Raw genomic sequence first — 14824 nt, 5'->3', positions numbered from 1 at the left:
AAGTGTTCTCACCTTAGTAGAGGATGTGTGAGGGACTGGACTTGAACCTGGGACCTCTACTACGTCTAACGATGACTCTTTTCGCTGAGCTACCTGAGATGCTGGACAAAGCTCTGCCTGATTCACTGGACAACCCTTGAACTCTGCTCGACCACCTTGAACTCTTTGCTCCTCCCAAGAACTTCCTGATTTAAGCCATGTCTCTGCACTTCCTGTTTGCCAGATTATTGTGCTCTCTTCAGCCAGTATCTTGCCCTCATCTTCCCCGCTGCTGTCCATATTTTGCTACCACTTGTTATTGACCCTTGGCTTGTTCCTCAACCACGGTTCTGCCTGATCCCAACTTGCAACTAGTCGTTACTGACCTTTGGCTTGTTTACTGACTATGCTTCTGTTGGGATCCTTACCTGCTTATCTGCTATTGTACCCCGGTTTGCTCACCTCCTGGTGGGGCAATTCTAAGGACCGCGACCTGGTACTAACATGCAGCTAAACCAATCTCCACCGCCGGGAGCTCTTGTGAATACCAATTAGTACTTAGACTCCACACCTCAGATGAGCCTGTGTCATACACTGGGGTGACTGCCTGTGTACCTGCTGGTCGGTAGTAGTCACGTAACTGCTATAGCAACTGGTCTTTGAACCCGATTCCTGATCCTGACAAGAAGTGTATTACTGGCAGGATAATCAAAGGAAAATAAAGAGAAAAAAGCCTTAAAAAGGATAACAAACGCAGTGATCTCACGTAAGGACTGTTAGGCTGCAACATGTTAATATTTGGTTGTTGAGTTTACATACACAGTAGGGGTTGGTATTTTTTATGCTGAAACCCTTAGGTGTCATTGCACAGTTCTCTGGGACTATTGGGCTGAATTTTTTTGGGGATATCTATTTATCAATAGACCACTCAATATTGAATAAATGTCACTTCTAACAATCTGCAGACCCTCAAAATGTATTGAGAGGCTACATTTAGAATGAAAGGTGGTAAACAGCGATAGGTGCTATGTAAACTCATGATGCACTGCTGTATACATATATTTGGCTCTGGAGAAGGCCTTCTCAGCTACTTAGTCCTGACCAACATTTGAAAACAGAGGCAACCCAGCTCTTTCATACCTCTGGCTAGTTACAAAAGTTTTCCTAAGAACATTGGGAACAATGAATCCCAGGGGGTACTCTTATTAATAAGTAGACACTGCAGTTTCGAGGGTTCACTTTCTGCCTCCCTGATCCATGACTAAGATGGGCAACCTGGCCAATAGGAAAGCACAATAGGTGTGATGGAGAAGGACAATTCTTCATCACAGCGTATATTGTACATGTTGTAGTTTGCATAGGAGAGCCCATTAAGATTTAAAGTCTCAGAATGATGGAGAAGACCTTTTTAGGTACATGTAACATTCATAATTGCTGAAGCCATTTTAGACGTTTTTCAGAGGTGATGGGTATACCTTAATGCTTAGAGGTAATTACCTGAATTGGGTCCTGGGGATGTTGGACAGGTTTCAAGTTCTTCCAGCTCTTGCTTTAAACTGTCAAGCCTTCGCTCACATGTCCTCAGCATGGTCTCTACATGTCCCAGGTTTTTACGCTCTGTGGTGGCCTTGCGAAGCTTTTCTGCCCCTTCCTTAATCTTCAGTTCCCTGCAGATCTCTCTTCGCAGGCGTTCTCTCTCATTTTCCAGCCCTGGTGTTTCTCCTTTGTCACCGTCCATCCCAGGTAAGTCTCCTCCATCCAAACCCTGCAGCTCCTCATTCTGAGCACCAACAATTGTCCCGACTTCTTTCTCCATCTCTTTGCTGTTCCAGGCCACTCTCACCTCCCCACTTGTCCCTTCCTCTCTCTTCTCAGTGCAAACATGGATCTGTGGTGAAAAAAATAAATAAATTGGGTTATTGAGAATGCAATAAGCATTAACCATTAAATGGTCTGATTATGAATGCATCAATGTTTACCATGTGTTATATATTTATTTATTAGTAATATTATCTCCTAGTAATTGAGGAGCAATGGTGCTATAAAAAAATCTTATTATTATTATTACTAATAATAATTATTATAACTGACACAATATAGATACGTAAAATAGCTAATCACAAATACAGGAAGTCATACAGAAAGACAAATAAAACATATACAATAATAACATACAAAACATGAGACAATGCTACCCACACAGGTTTAAATTGTATTTAAATCAATAAAAGAGGATTTTGAGGATGGATTGTCCCACAGAGCCTGCAGCTACAGAGGTTAGTGAGGTCTTGTTTTAAAGCTTGTGTGCTGATTGCTAAGAATATGTAAATCCTGCCCACAGGTTCACCCTAAAGCAGACCTTCACTTTTAAAGTACCGGTCATCCTCCTCCTCCCCTAACACATCTAAAGTGTTATGGTTTTTTATTTTTGAAGAGGGGAGATCAGGTATCTTTTTATCTGTATAGTACATGCTCCCAATTCCTCAATGTTTGCATGGGTGAGAATGATGTCCCAAATATTTGTAGCTGCTGAGTTTGAATTTTTTTTTAGGTAGCGAGATATCTTCTCGAAACGGTGGGCAGACAGATACTTACCTAACCTCTGAAATGTCAAGACCAGCAACAGTGTAGCTAGTGAATGGACAGCACTGTTCTAAGACATCTCTATTTTTAATGGAAGCTTGGAAATATAAATCAGAGAACATTTCCATCTGTGAAGTCAGAAATGCTTTTTATCATCTGCTCATTGCGACCCTATATAGCCACATTAGGCTATTAGAGCCAGCCTTTTATGTTCAGCCTAAAATATAAAGGATACACACACTGTTTTATATAACTGCCGTATCATAGCAGCCGGGACTGTTGTGAATACATAATAGAGATCTAGAGGACAAAAATAACAATAACCCTTCCTTATGCTGAAAAATTCCACTTATCAGCAAACACTATAAACATATCTATAAAAAAAATTGCACTGTTGTGCAATCAGGTAGAAATATTAGTCTAAAACAAAACCTGACTAAAAACAAATACAAAACAAACTCTATCAAAAAAAGTAGACAAAAACTCTAGGGTTAGTTATCTAGGGTAGAAAAAACAGACAAAAATCTTATTAGAGTGTAAGCTACCATGTGCAGGGCCCTCATAACCCCCTTGTATTTAATTGTTTTGTATCAGTATTCTTATTATACAGGATTTATATAGCGCCAATAGTTTGCACAGCACCTTACAACATGGGCGCAGACAGTACAGTTACAATACAATACAGGAGGAATCAGAGGGCCCTGCTCGTTAGAGCTTACAATCTAAGAGGGAGGGTCAAGTGGTACAAAAGATAGTAATTGTGGGGGATGAGCTGATGGAGAAAATAAAAGTACAGTTGATAGGTGGTTGCAGGAAAGGCTTCTCTGAAGTGAAGGGTTTTTAGGGATTGTCCAAATGTAGACAGAGGAGACAGACAGATTGGGGTAGGGAACTCCATAAGATGGAAATGGCTCAGGAAAAGTCCTGGGGATGAGCATGAGAGGAGGCGACAAGGTAGAGCAGGAGGTCTTGGGGGGGGACAAAGAGAACGATTTGGTTGGTATTTTGAGTCTAGTTTAGTAAAGTAGCTATGGGCCGAGTTGTGGATGGCTTTGTAGGTTGTTGTTAGTATCTTGAATTTAATTTGCTAGGTGAGCGGAAGCCAATGTAGGGATTGGCAGAGAGGAGCAGCAGACACTGACCGGTTGGTAAGATGGATGAGTATGGCAGCAGCATTCATGATGGACTGAAGGGGGGATAGTCTATGTAAAGGCAAGCCAGGAGGAGGGAAATGCAGAAGTAGAGGTGATAAATGACCAAGGAATGAACTAGAAGCTTTGTGGTGTCATAGGTTAGGAAGGGAAGTATTTTGGAGAAGTTGTGGAGGTTGAGGCGGCAAGCTTTGGACAGTGACTGGATGTGGGGCCAAAATGATAATTGAGTCCAGGATAACACCTAGCACCCTGGCGTGTGGGTTTATAGTCGTGCCCTTAATTTTGAACAGAGAAGTCAAGGAAAGAGGCAGGTGAGAGAGAAAATGTTATGAGCTTAGTTTTGGGTAGATTGAGTTTGAGGCAGTGATGTGATATCCATGCTGATATACCTAGTGATACGCGAGAAGACTGATGGAGAGAGGTGTGGGGTAAAGAGATAGATTTGAGTGTCATCAGCGTAGAAATGGTATTGGAAGCCATGGGAGGCTATCAACTGACCGAGGGAGGAGATCTAGATCGAGAATAGGAGAGGTCCAAGAACAGAAACTTGGGGGACCCCAATGGAGAAAGGAAGAGGAGAGGAGGAAGCAAAATTGTAAGTGACACTAATTCACACGTGCTGCGGCTACAGTTCACAGCACGGGGGTCCGGTGCATCCCTGATCACCAATTCACGTGCAAATCAGGTGCAAATATTTACCGGAATTTGCTCCTGAATCGGGACCATAGACGCACAGGAACCTTTTTAAAAGTGGACCGTGGCCGCCCTGGAGATGTGTGATCCAGCTCCTTTGAGAGCATATGTGTGAACCTGGCATAAAGGTGCGATTGGATAAGTAGAACCAGAGAAGAGTACAATTACGGAGACCAAAGGAGTAGCATTTTTTACTGTCCCCCTTTTAATTGTAAAGCACTGCACACATTTTTGCTGCTATGCTGTATATTAATAATACTAATAATAATACCCACTACAATCTTCTATCACCAATCTCAGTAAAGGATGAAGTGCACATTCTCCTTTCTCGGTAGGAAAGGATTGATTGTACCACTGACCAGACAAACGTTTTTTGCAAACCTGAAAATATCCATTGTGCTGAAAAGCTTGCTTTTGAACTCCCACACAACCCGACCATTGCACAGCTTGCTTTTGTCAGGTGTCGTAAAGCTGAAAAATAGGTCATACATCATACCTGTGATGTGAAAGCCCACAGCACAGTTACTTAAGACAGAAAATACAAACTATTCTGGGATCAATTTGTCAATTAAACACATATTTATGCCAGACAACTGTTAGTAAACTGACAGAAGGACTGAATAATTGGAGCCTATAGATTATTCTACCGATGTTCTGTCCCACCTTTATATATTTTTCTGTTTTTGTTTTAAACTCTATGAGGTTACTATTGTTCTGATGTATGCTGACATCTAGGGTGTGATTTAGCATCTCCCTGTGTCCTCCTCTCCTATGATTTAGCATCTCCCTGTGTCCTCCTCTCCTATGATTTAGCATCTCCCTGTGTCCTCCTCTCCTATGATTTAGCATCTCCCTGTGTCCTCCTCTCTTATGATTTGGCATCTCCCTGTGTCCTCCTCTCCTATGATTTAGCATCTCCCTGTGTCCTCCTCTCCTATGATTTAGCATCTCCCTGTGTCCTCATCTCGTATGATTTGGCATCTCCATGTGTCCTCCTCTACTATTTAGTACTAGTTAGGTCATTCCTAGCTAGACACTCCTTTCTTCTTCTATGTTGCCTCAATCAGTTTGTAAGCAAGTGCTTACAAGCAGTGGAATAGTTAAGGATACCAGGCTACTCGGCTGAGAAGGGGTTAAGCCATCTCTGTGTTTTCCTGGGCATTTTCTGGGCTCTGCCCTCCTCCCTGTCTGGTGAATAAATAGAGGGATGGGGACCTGCACGGGAAGAATCGGAAGGCCAAGCTAGAAGATGTCACTGTCAGTAACATCTGGACCACCCTGACAAGAACTGTCCAACCAGGACTCTACCACTGATGAACTTCCATCCGGTGAATGTATGCACTGGGTAGTGGGGAATCATCTTGTTAGGGCAGGACTGTGATTCTTGGACTGTGGAATTGTTGTATTGTGTGTTTCTGAAGGTTTCAGTAAAAAGTTGTCAACTGTTTCATGTCTGGCCTGAAGGGGTGCATGGAGGTACATGGCGCATCAAAAGAACAGGGCCTGTAAAGCACACACAGGCTTGAAGAGGAATGAAATGGAAGGCCACCACGAAAGGTTAACTCAGGAGAGAAACTGGTGAGAAGAGTGTAGTTGCTATGGGTAATCATGAACTGGTGGGCATGTTATAGTAGCCAGACTAGTGGGAATGTAATAGTAGCCAGAAAACAAGGAGCAGTACCAGGCATGGGTTCTCTGGTAGCGAGGGTGTTGGTGCCTTGATTCCCCCCCTAGCGGTTGGTTCACCAAAAGCAATCAGGACCAAACCCACAGTACGGAGACCCTAAGGACCTAGTTGCATGATATGGGAGAACTGAAGGAGTTAATAAAGTGTACACATGAGGTCCCTGCTTAGTGTGCTCGACTGCTCCCAGTCTGTCCTGTTAGACCAGGAACAGAGACCAGTGCTTCTGTTGGGCACTGGATGTCTGCCGGCACCCGCTGCTGGTCGGGCAGAGACAGAGAACGGAGCTCTGCCTATGTACACAAGGCAGAACTTCACTCTGACAGAGGGGGAAAGTGTGTCCCTACAAAGCAGGGAATAAAATCCATCACTTCCCTTAATAAAAGCACCTAACACAGTATAATTCCATAGTTTGTAGAAGCTATAAGTTTTGTGCAAACCAATCAATATACCCTTATTGGGATTTTTACCAAAATATGTAGCAGAATACATATTGGCCTAAAATTTATGAAGAAATTAGATGTTTTCATTTTTTTTCATTGGATATGTTTCATAGCAGAAAGTATAAAATATTGTTTGTTTTTCTTTCAAAATTGTTGGTTTTATTTTGTTTATAGCACATAACACAAAATGCAGTGTTGATCAAATACCATCAAAAGATAGCTCTATTTGTGGGAAAAAAATGACATGAATTTTATGTGTGTACAGCGTCGCATGACCGCGCAATAGTTAAAGTAACGCAGTGCCGTATCGCAAAAAATGGCCTGGTCATGAAGGGGGTAAATCTTCCCAGAGGTTAAGTGGTAAATAACAATGGGTATACTGAATAAATGATTTATTTTAACAATGACCCTATTTCAAAGGTCTTTTCTTACAATGTATTGAATACCATTACCATCTATATGAAAGACCATTGGAATTTTAGGTGTGTGCCATGTGCAAACCTATCGATTGCTGATTTGCCTTCATGCAGCAGTATGGAAATTCCAGAGATGCTTGAATATCATCTCTCATTGTATGAGAGATGTGCCTGCACCCCCTGCTACAACAAACCTATCAACACTGAATGCAGTAATATTTTCCTATTTCCTGCTCTTTTGTTCCAACTTCTTGATATCTCCTAAGCAGTCTTGCTGATTTCTGGTAAGAAGGCAACACCCTACACACTCCTCAGAACTAAAGCTGAACTCCAGACACAAAAAAATTTAATTTAAATAAATTTCTCACTAAGATGATTTGAGCCCCGCAACTGTTGTATAGTTTGCACAATGCCCCAGTGTGGATTTCAAAGTACTGGTTCCAACGTATTGACTCCCAATTTATGTCCCTAATATGGAACAATAGGGTGGCCAGAATAAAACTTACCACCCTGCAGTATCCTAAGGATCAGGTCTGTCCCCCCATGCTCAGACATATTTTTATGCAGCCCAGATACAACACTTTACAGGATGGAATCAGCCGACTGCAGCGTGTCCCTCTAAGTCTTTGCTTATAGGCCCTGACACGTCGTATTCTGCACCATCGCACATGGAGATGGGTTTCCCTGCTGCCCCTGCAGTATGCCCTAAAGTCTGCCTTCTTAAAAAACTTTGGAGCAGCATTAAAAGGAGACTAGGAATAACAGGCTTCCTACCTAGCACACCAATTTGGCGGAACAGGTTTTATGCCGAGCTTGCTAAACTCAGTGATTGCACTCGATGGGAGACAGCAGGGGTTAAATATTTGTTCCAAATCTTTGATGGGGTGAACCTTAAAACTTACGAGAAGCTGAGGGAGGAGTTCCCATTATTGGGTGATTTCCACTATCAATATATTAGGTTGAGACATGCAGTTAGATCCCAGAGTCATCCCTGCGCCGGGTGGATTCCACCTTTTTAGAATCTGTGTTTGATGAAACTGAGAAAAAGGGTATCATCTCCAGAACCTATATACAGCTGTTAGCCCATTGTGACAGGAAGTCAGGTAAATCTGTGGGTGTTGTCACAGACAGGACATACATTTCTGCCTTGTTTAGACAATAAACCAATTGTTATTAGGCGTCGGCTGCAAATGTAGTCGGAAAAGGCTAAAGGCCGTTGGAAAACTTCAGCTGTTCAGAATGAGGCAATTAAGGCCTCTATAAGTAGTCCAGAGGATTACCACTGATTTGCTGCATCCTGAGTCTTTGTGAGTAAGGAGAGCAGTGCCAGAAAGTCTTCTGAGAAGGTGAGGAGAGGATTGATTTTTCTGTGTGATAAAAATCAAAAGACTATTGTTTTCTGCTGTATGACCAGCAGTGTCTGCCCAGCACTAGGCTGTGCGAGACTCCATAGATAGGTTCCTGTGTGGTGAAGATAGACGCCCCAAGTGGCCAGGGTTTATTTTATGTTTGATTTTGTTCATGCTGTTTGGATGCTTGCACTTGTTTCCAGCAAGATGGAAGAATAAACCCAAATCTTTGTTTTTAACCGTCTTCGACTGCCTGTCTGTATAAATTCAGTGTGTAGTGAACCCATCCAAGGGGTCACACACCCCGCTACCGAGCTAACCCCTTACACCATATACAAGCGCCTGATGTTCTGCCCTCCAGGGAGACATGGGAGGGGGATATTGGTCCTTATGACAGGGCGCAATGGGAACAAATATTGCAAGCTGGTCCCTTAGTGTCAGTGTCAGCGGCACAAATGCTGTCACACTTGTTCATGTTACACAGAGTGTATAGGACTTGGCAAGAAAGCTCATAGCGAGATATTGGCTGTCCACCCGAGCTCCGACGCGCCAGCAGTGTATCCAGGCAGTTAATAAGATTCTTATAAAGGTAAAGAATACATATTCACATAGAAAATAACCACAGAAGTTTGAATAAATTTGGCAGTGTTGGCTGGGTTCCCCAGAAGTAGCTCCCCCACAATTGGCCCTGAACAGATTATTGCAATGCTAATAATTTGAATGGGAGGACTATTCGGATCTGACCAGTTCTTGGGGTTAAGGGGCATGTGGGTAACGGGTCAGGCGGCGTGAGAAATTATATGCTGGCATTGTCAGGTTGCACTGGTCTATGTTTTGTTTTCTTTTTTCTTTTCACACTTTTGTTTTATTATTTTATATTTCTGCTTCTCCTTCTGGTAGCTGTACCAAGGGGCGAGATGGAAGTTGTACTAGTTACCTATTTCAGATATGGTATGGAGTTTGTATAGTGCTCCTTGTATTTGTGCATCTGTCAATATATTCTATACAGCCTTTTTGGCTACAATCCTGTTTTGTATGTGCCCTTTTGCTTTTATACAATAAACACCTTTTTGATTAAAAAAATAAATTCTCAATAGCCACAAAGGATATAAATCCACTTTATGTTCACCAAATGCCTTTGTAAGCCCAGTTATTGCCATATACTCCAACGTCGCTTTTAAATCAATATAAACCACCCCCTTTTACAATAGATTGTATACACTTGATGTACCTTTTCTTCAGAACTACTTTTCTCTCCATTAAAGTCAATGGGAATGTCAAAGCAGCTAGATGTAACCTAAATGGAGGTCAACTGCAGGTCCTTTCGAAAAAAGGCAGTTGAGAGCTTTGCATGTTTGCCAGGATCTCAGCAATAAACCCAGATCCCTCTCCGGCACCCTCTATTGATTCTGTTTCTACCCTTACACCACCAATAAACAATTTCTATGTCTAGTATATCCCACAATAGCTCAGTTCCTACTAACTCCCCATAGGAACCAACATCACTCTTAACCTCTGCCCTGGCCCCTTGGCTGCAGGCCAGATAATGACTCCACTTTCTTTACATATAAGCCAAGGGCACTTCCAGACTTGCACATTTGTAATGGGTGTTAGACTGTTTTTTAAATTAACTGATGAACATTAGACATGTGTGCTTCCTTTTGATTCATTTTGCGGACAAAAATTTCCTTTACAGGAAATTCTGATCTACGAATCTCCAAATGGACAAAGTAACAGATGTTAACAAATAAAAAAAAAATGTATAATGAAATTAACAAATGCATTTGTTTAATTTGGATGACGTCACATGATGTGATAGTAGTTTGAGAGCATTGGGGAAATTAATAAAATTTCTGAATTAGTTTGTTAATTCAAATTCGGATACGGAATGGACCCGAATTTCATTCCATTCGTTAATTCAGATGCACATGAAGCTAGTTGATATTGTAATTTTCTCTTGGTGGGTTGGACTAGCGTCCAAAAATATCAAGTAATTCGGATTCGAATGCGTCCGATACGATAATATAATGAATATATAGCAATCTTCTGGGGAAAAGTGGCAGAATTTTTCAAATCCACCCGGTCCACGGATATAGGAAATAAATGCCAAAGATACAAAACTAATTCCAAAAACCAAATGGGTCAACATAACATATATGACGAAACAACATTCTTCAATGAAGGAATGCATCCAAAACTAAATGAAAATTTCCAGCGTGCACATGACTCATTGACACTTTTGGTACACTTTAAACAAAAATTTAAAATTTTCCTTTAAATTGACATCTATATTCTGAATTTTTACTAATTCTCTCCCAGAGATTTTTCTTGTGCTGCTGACTGTACAGATAGCTAATCATCATTATGTACTCTTCTCAACAGCCATAAATCTTAGCCTAAAGTTTTCTAGTTCCCATCACAATTATTTAAAGCCCAGTGCACACGTGCCAAAATTCGGCCAACTTTTGCTATACTTATACCGTGGTCTGTTCAACAGAAGCTCAGTCTAACGATCAGCCTCTGTCGAACAGTCTTGCTGGAAAACCAGTATTCAATCCCCTCTCACAGCCAATCACTGCAGTGCTGATTTGTGTATTCTAACGGGGTAGTCCCCACTTTCAGAATACAAAGACACCAGGAGAGATCCCTGCATCCACATTGGTTGTGTTAATGTGGGGATTTGGCGGTTTTTGTTTGTTCAACTATCTGGTTGTGGAAAAAAAGTGTACATGTATACCTAGCTTATATTTGGCTGCACCCTTTGTTATTATTTGTTCTTTTTTCTTTCCATTTGTTTGGAAGGTCCCACTTTGGAAACAGGGGTGCATAACCTGCCCAGAACTCTTTTCCATACGCTATATACCTCTCTGCCTCTCTGGCATTTAAACAGCAATGTCCAATAACCAGTGTTGTAAGTAGCGGCGTTAAAATAAACGCCTTACCTAACGCAGCCCCTTTTGAGGGTAACGAGTAATCTACCAGATTACTCTTCCCCTCACGGCAACGCCGTTCCTATTATTTGGGTGGCGTTACCGTAATTACACCTACTTGTGACTCAGCGTCGCCGTTGGCCATCCATTATTAAAAAAGCGCGCCTCCCCCTCTGACCGTGATAGGCGGAACACTAATTTTCCCAGCAGAGCCTCTGTTTAGTGTGCAGCCTATCACGGATGCCTTCTCATCCTCAGCCTCGGACGAGAGGACATCCGTGATAGGCGGAACTGTTCCGCCTATCACGGTCCTGATACAGCCTGAGGAGGAGGCGCGGCTTTTGAATGGCCACTGACGTCTGACATCTGTTGAGAGCCATCCATCCTCCCTGGGAGCGCAAGTGCCTGGACGTGTGAGCCTGCATCTGGGGGAGTGGAGAAACAGGCTGGCCGGGAGAGGCTGATCTACAGTAGATTCTGCTCCTAACAAGTAAGTCAGCAGCTGATTAGGCTTAATCTAGCCTTTCTTGAGGTGAGGGGCTGGTGAAAACGTATCTCCTGCTTTCTATTTGGCACAGCCACACTGAGGGATCGTGCGGTGGATTGCAGTTATCATCTTTAAGCAATAATGCACTTTGGGATCATTTTTTATAAGCACTTAAATGGATTTTGGACTGTTTTTTTGGAGCACGTTTTTCACTTTGATATATGTACTTTAGCACTTTATATCATCATTTTGTTTGCACGAATGTGCACAAAATTTGGTTGTTACTAACTTTTCTAATCATCCTTTCGTTATCACCTGAAGTTGGTCTGCTGGACCTTTTGGTTACATTCACATACGGGACTTTTTTCACTCTATTTTTCCACCTTGGGAAATTAAAGCGGGAGTTCCGCGGGAAGACGTTTTTGTAAAGCTGATGGTACAACGAAAATTGTACTCACCAGTCTCCTAGTCACAGCCGCTACCAGGACGATTTCCCCCAAAAGTAGATTTTATAAAAATTGATGATGGACATTGCCATCTTAACTGCTGGCACCGTGAATCCCTCCTGTATTATCTTCCGGGATGCGGTGTCTCCTGAGAATCCCAGGAGACGCGCTGTGTTTGAAATCCTGCGATATCTCGCGGGTCACGTGACTAGTCACAGCGGGGAGTGTCCTTTTCAGGACGCTGCCGGCCGTTGTCCTAGCAACTATGCAGTGTGACGGCGAGCCGCGCCGTCAACACTGCATAGTTGCTAGGATAACGGCCGGCAGCGTCCTGAAAAGGACACCCCCCGCTGTGAATAGCCAGACTAGTCACGTGACCCGCGGGATTTCAAACACAGCGCGTCTCCTGGGATTCTCAGGACTCACTCCCAGGAGACATAGCGCTGATCGGGGATTTTTCGAAACCACGCCCACTCCCGCGGGGAAAAGTGAGTGACAGCTCACAAAAGGCCCTCATTCCAAGGTAAGGAGGCCTATTAGAAAAAAAAAAAAAAAACGGATAGATACAGTACTATGGCTGCTGGTTTTAAACAGCAAAACTTGACAATTAGGGTGAACCTCCGCTTTAATAAATTTTTCTGGATCTCATTATCTGATGGTTTTATTTTATTACCTTGGATCTCATTAACATCACTTTTTCCATCCCCCTCATTAATGCATTGATGTTTGGGGATTAGAAATTAGGAAATTTGCTGAGTAACTAATTACTTTGCCAATGTAGTAACTGAGTCACTAACTCAATTACTTTTTCAGACAAGTAATTTGTAACTGTAACTAATTACTTTTTTAAAGTAAGATGAGCAACACTGCCAATAACATATGACATGTGGGGAGTCCAGGCTGAGGTTGCCACTTTTACATCTATCCCAGGAACAAAACGGATGTGTGACTGCAGGGATTCCCTTCTGATTTAGTCCATTAATATATACTTTTTAAACCACCCTATCGGTAAGATATGTTTAAATTCAGTCTGGATGTTTTTTATGGTTATCATAAAATGCTCCTTACATTGTTCATATTAGTATTGTAGCATCTATATTTGGGGCATTACGGCATGTCCCATGAGCTTTTGACATCTGCCACTTATGTTCTATATATTTTTTTAGGCAAAGGTAAGATATCCTCACTATACAGGTGCATCTCAAAAAATAATAGTAATATTCAAAAGTTAATTTATTTCAGTAATTCAATTAAAAAAGTGAAACTCATATATAATATGACTCATATTATCATATCATAATATTGTAGACTTATGATGTCACATTCTAATCATCTAATTAACTCAAAACACCTGTAAGGCCGGGTTCACACCTATGGGAATTGGTTGCGGCTTAAACCGCATCCAATTTGCATAATATTATAAAATCCATTGATTATAAATGAGGCTGGTTCACATATGTGCGATGCATTCGCACTGCGCATTGCCCAAAAAACTTGTGCATTTTCTAGGCATTGCGGTGGGGCTCAGGTGAGAATTCAGGCCCATTATCTTCTATGGACACGCATCTGATTCACACATGTGTTGCGATCTGAACAGGGATCATGAGGGGGAACTCCATGCCAAATTTCAAATAAAAATCTGGCATGGGTTCCCCTCCATGAGCATACCAGGACCTTAGGTCTGGTATGGATTTTAACAGGAACCCTAACGCCGAAAAAAACATTGTGGGGGTCCCTCCAAAATCTATACCAGACATTTATCCGAGCACGCAGCCCTGCCGGTCAGGAATGGGGGTGGGGACAAGCGAGCGCCCCCCTCCTGAACCGTACCAAGCCGTGAGCTCTCAACATGGAGGACAGGGCCTCATCCTGACAACGGTGGCCATTGGTTTCGGGGTCTGCGGGCAGGGGGGCTTATCGGAATCCGGGAGCCCCCTTTAATAAGGGGGCCCCCAGATCCCGGCCCCCCACCCTATGTAAATGAGTATGGGGTACATCGTACCCTTACCCATTCACCTGGTGGAAGAAAAATGACAATAAAAAACACTACACAGGTTTTTAAAGTAATTTATTAGGCAGCTCTAGGGGTCTTCTTCCGACTTCGGGGGTCTTCTTCCAACTTCGGGCGTCTCTTACAACTCTAAGGCCTCTTCTCCCACTCTCCGGTGCCTTATCCGCGCTCTCCTGTTCTCCTCCCGCTCTCCGGTGCTTTCTTACTTCAGCCGGGCACCACCGCTATCTTCTTCCAGCTCTTTTACTAGTGGGGGCCCGGTCTTCCTTGTCGCCTTCTTCCCTTTTCTCTTCTTGAGATGTTGACTCGACGCTCTCTTCCGATGTAATGCCGGATGCACGATGCGCCACGACTTATATAGGCATGGGGCGTGGTCACCGGGTGATGTCACCTGGTGACCCCACCCTCATGATAACAGCGGCGAGACTTCCCTCCCTTCTCCAAGGTCATCAAATCCGCAGCTAAAACGCACAGGAACCGCTGAACAGCTGATTGAGAACTTGGCAAAGAAAACAGAGCTCATAAAGTGTGAAGGTTTCATGGGTCTTTAAATGGTCTCTAAGTCTGGTTCAGTAGGTTACACAATCATGGGGAAGACAGCTGACTTGACAGTTTTGCAGAAGACAGTCAATGACACCCTCCAAAAGGT

General features: G+C 42.8%; 1 protein-coding gene across 2 annotated transcripts in view; it reads right to left on the bottom strand.

Moving 5' to 3' along the window:
• Positions 1-14824, bottom strand: part of LOC120933238 (serine/threonine-protein kinase N1-like) — a 126442-nt gene that overhangs the window by 91408 nt on the left and 20210 nt on the right. For both annotated transcript variants that reach the window (XM_040346336.1, XM_040346337.1), the window contains exon 2: positions 1477-1867. In XM_040346336.1, coding sequence (XP_040202270.1) covers positions 1477-1867 — 391 coding nt within the window. The remainder of the gene's footprint in view (positions 1-1476; positions 1868-14824) is intronic.

The sequence above is a fragment of the Rana temporaria genome, chromosome 3 (genome assembly GCF_905171775.1).
Source record: "Rana temporaria chromosome 3, aRanTem1.1, whole genome shotgun sequence".
In the NCBI taxonomy this organism is placed as follows: domain Eukaryota; kingdom Metazoa; phylum Chordata; class Amphibia; order Anura; family Ranidae; genus Rana; species Rana temporaria.
This window is presented reverse-complemented; position numbering and strand designations above follow the sequence as displayed.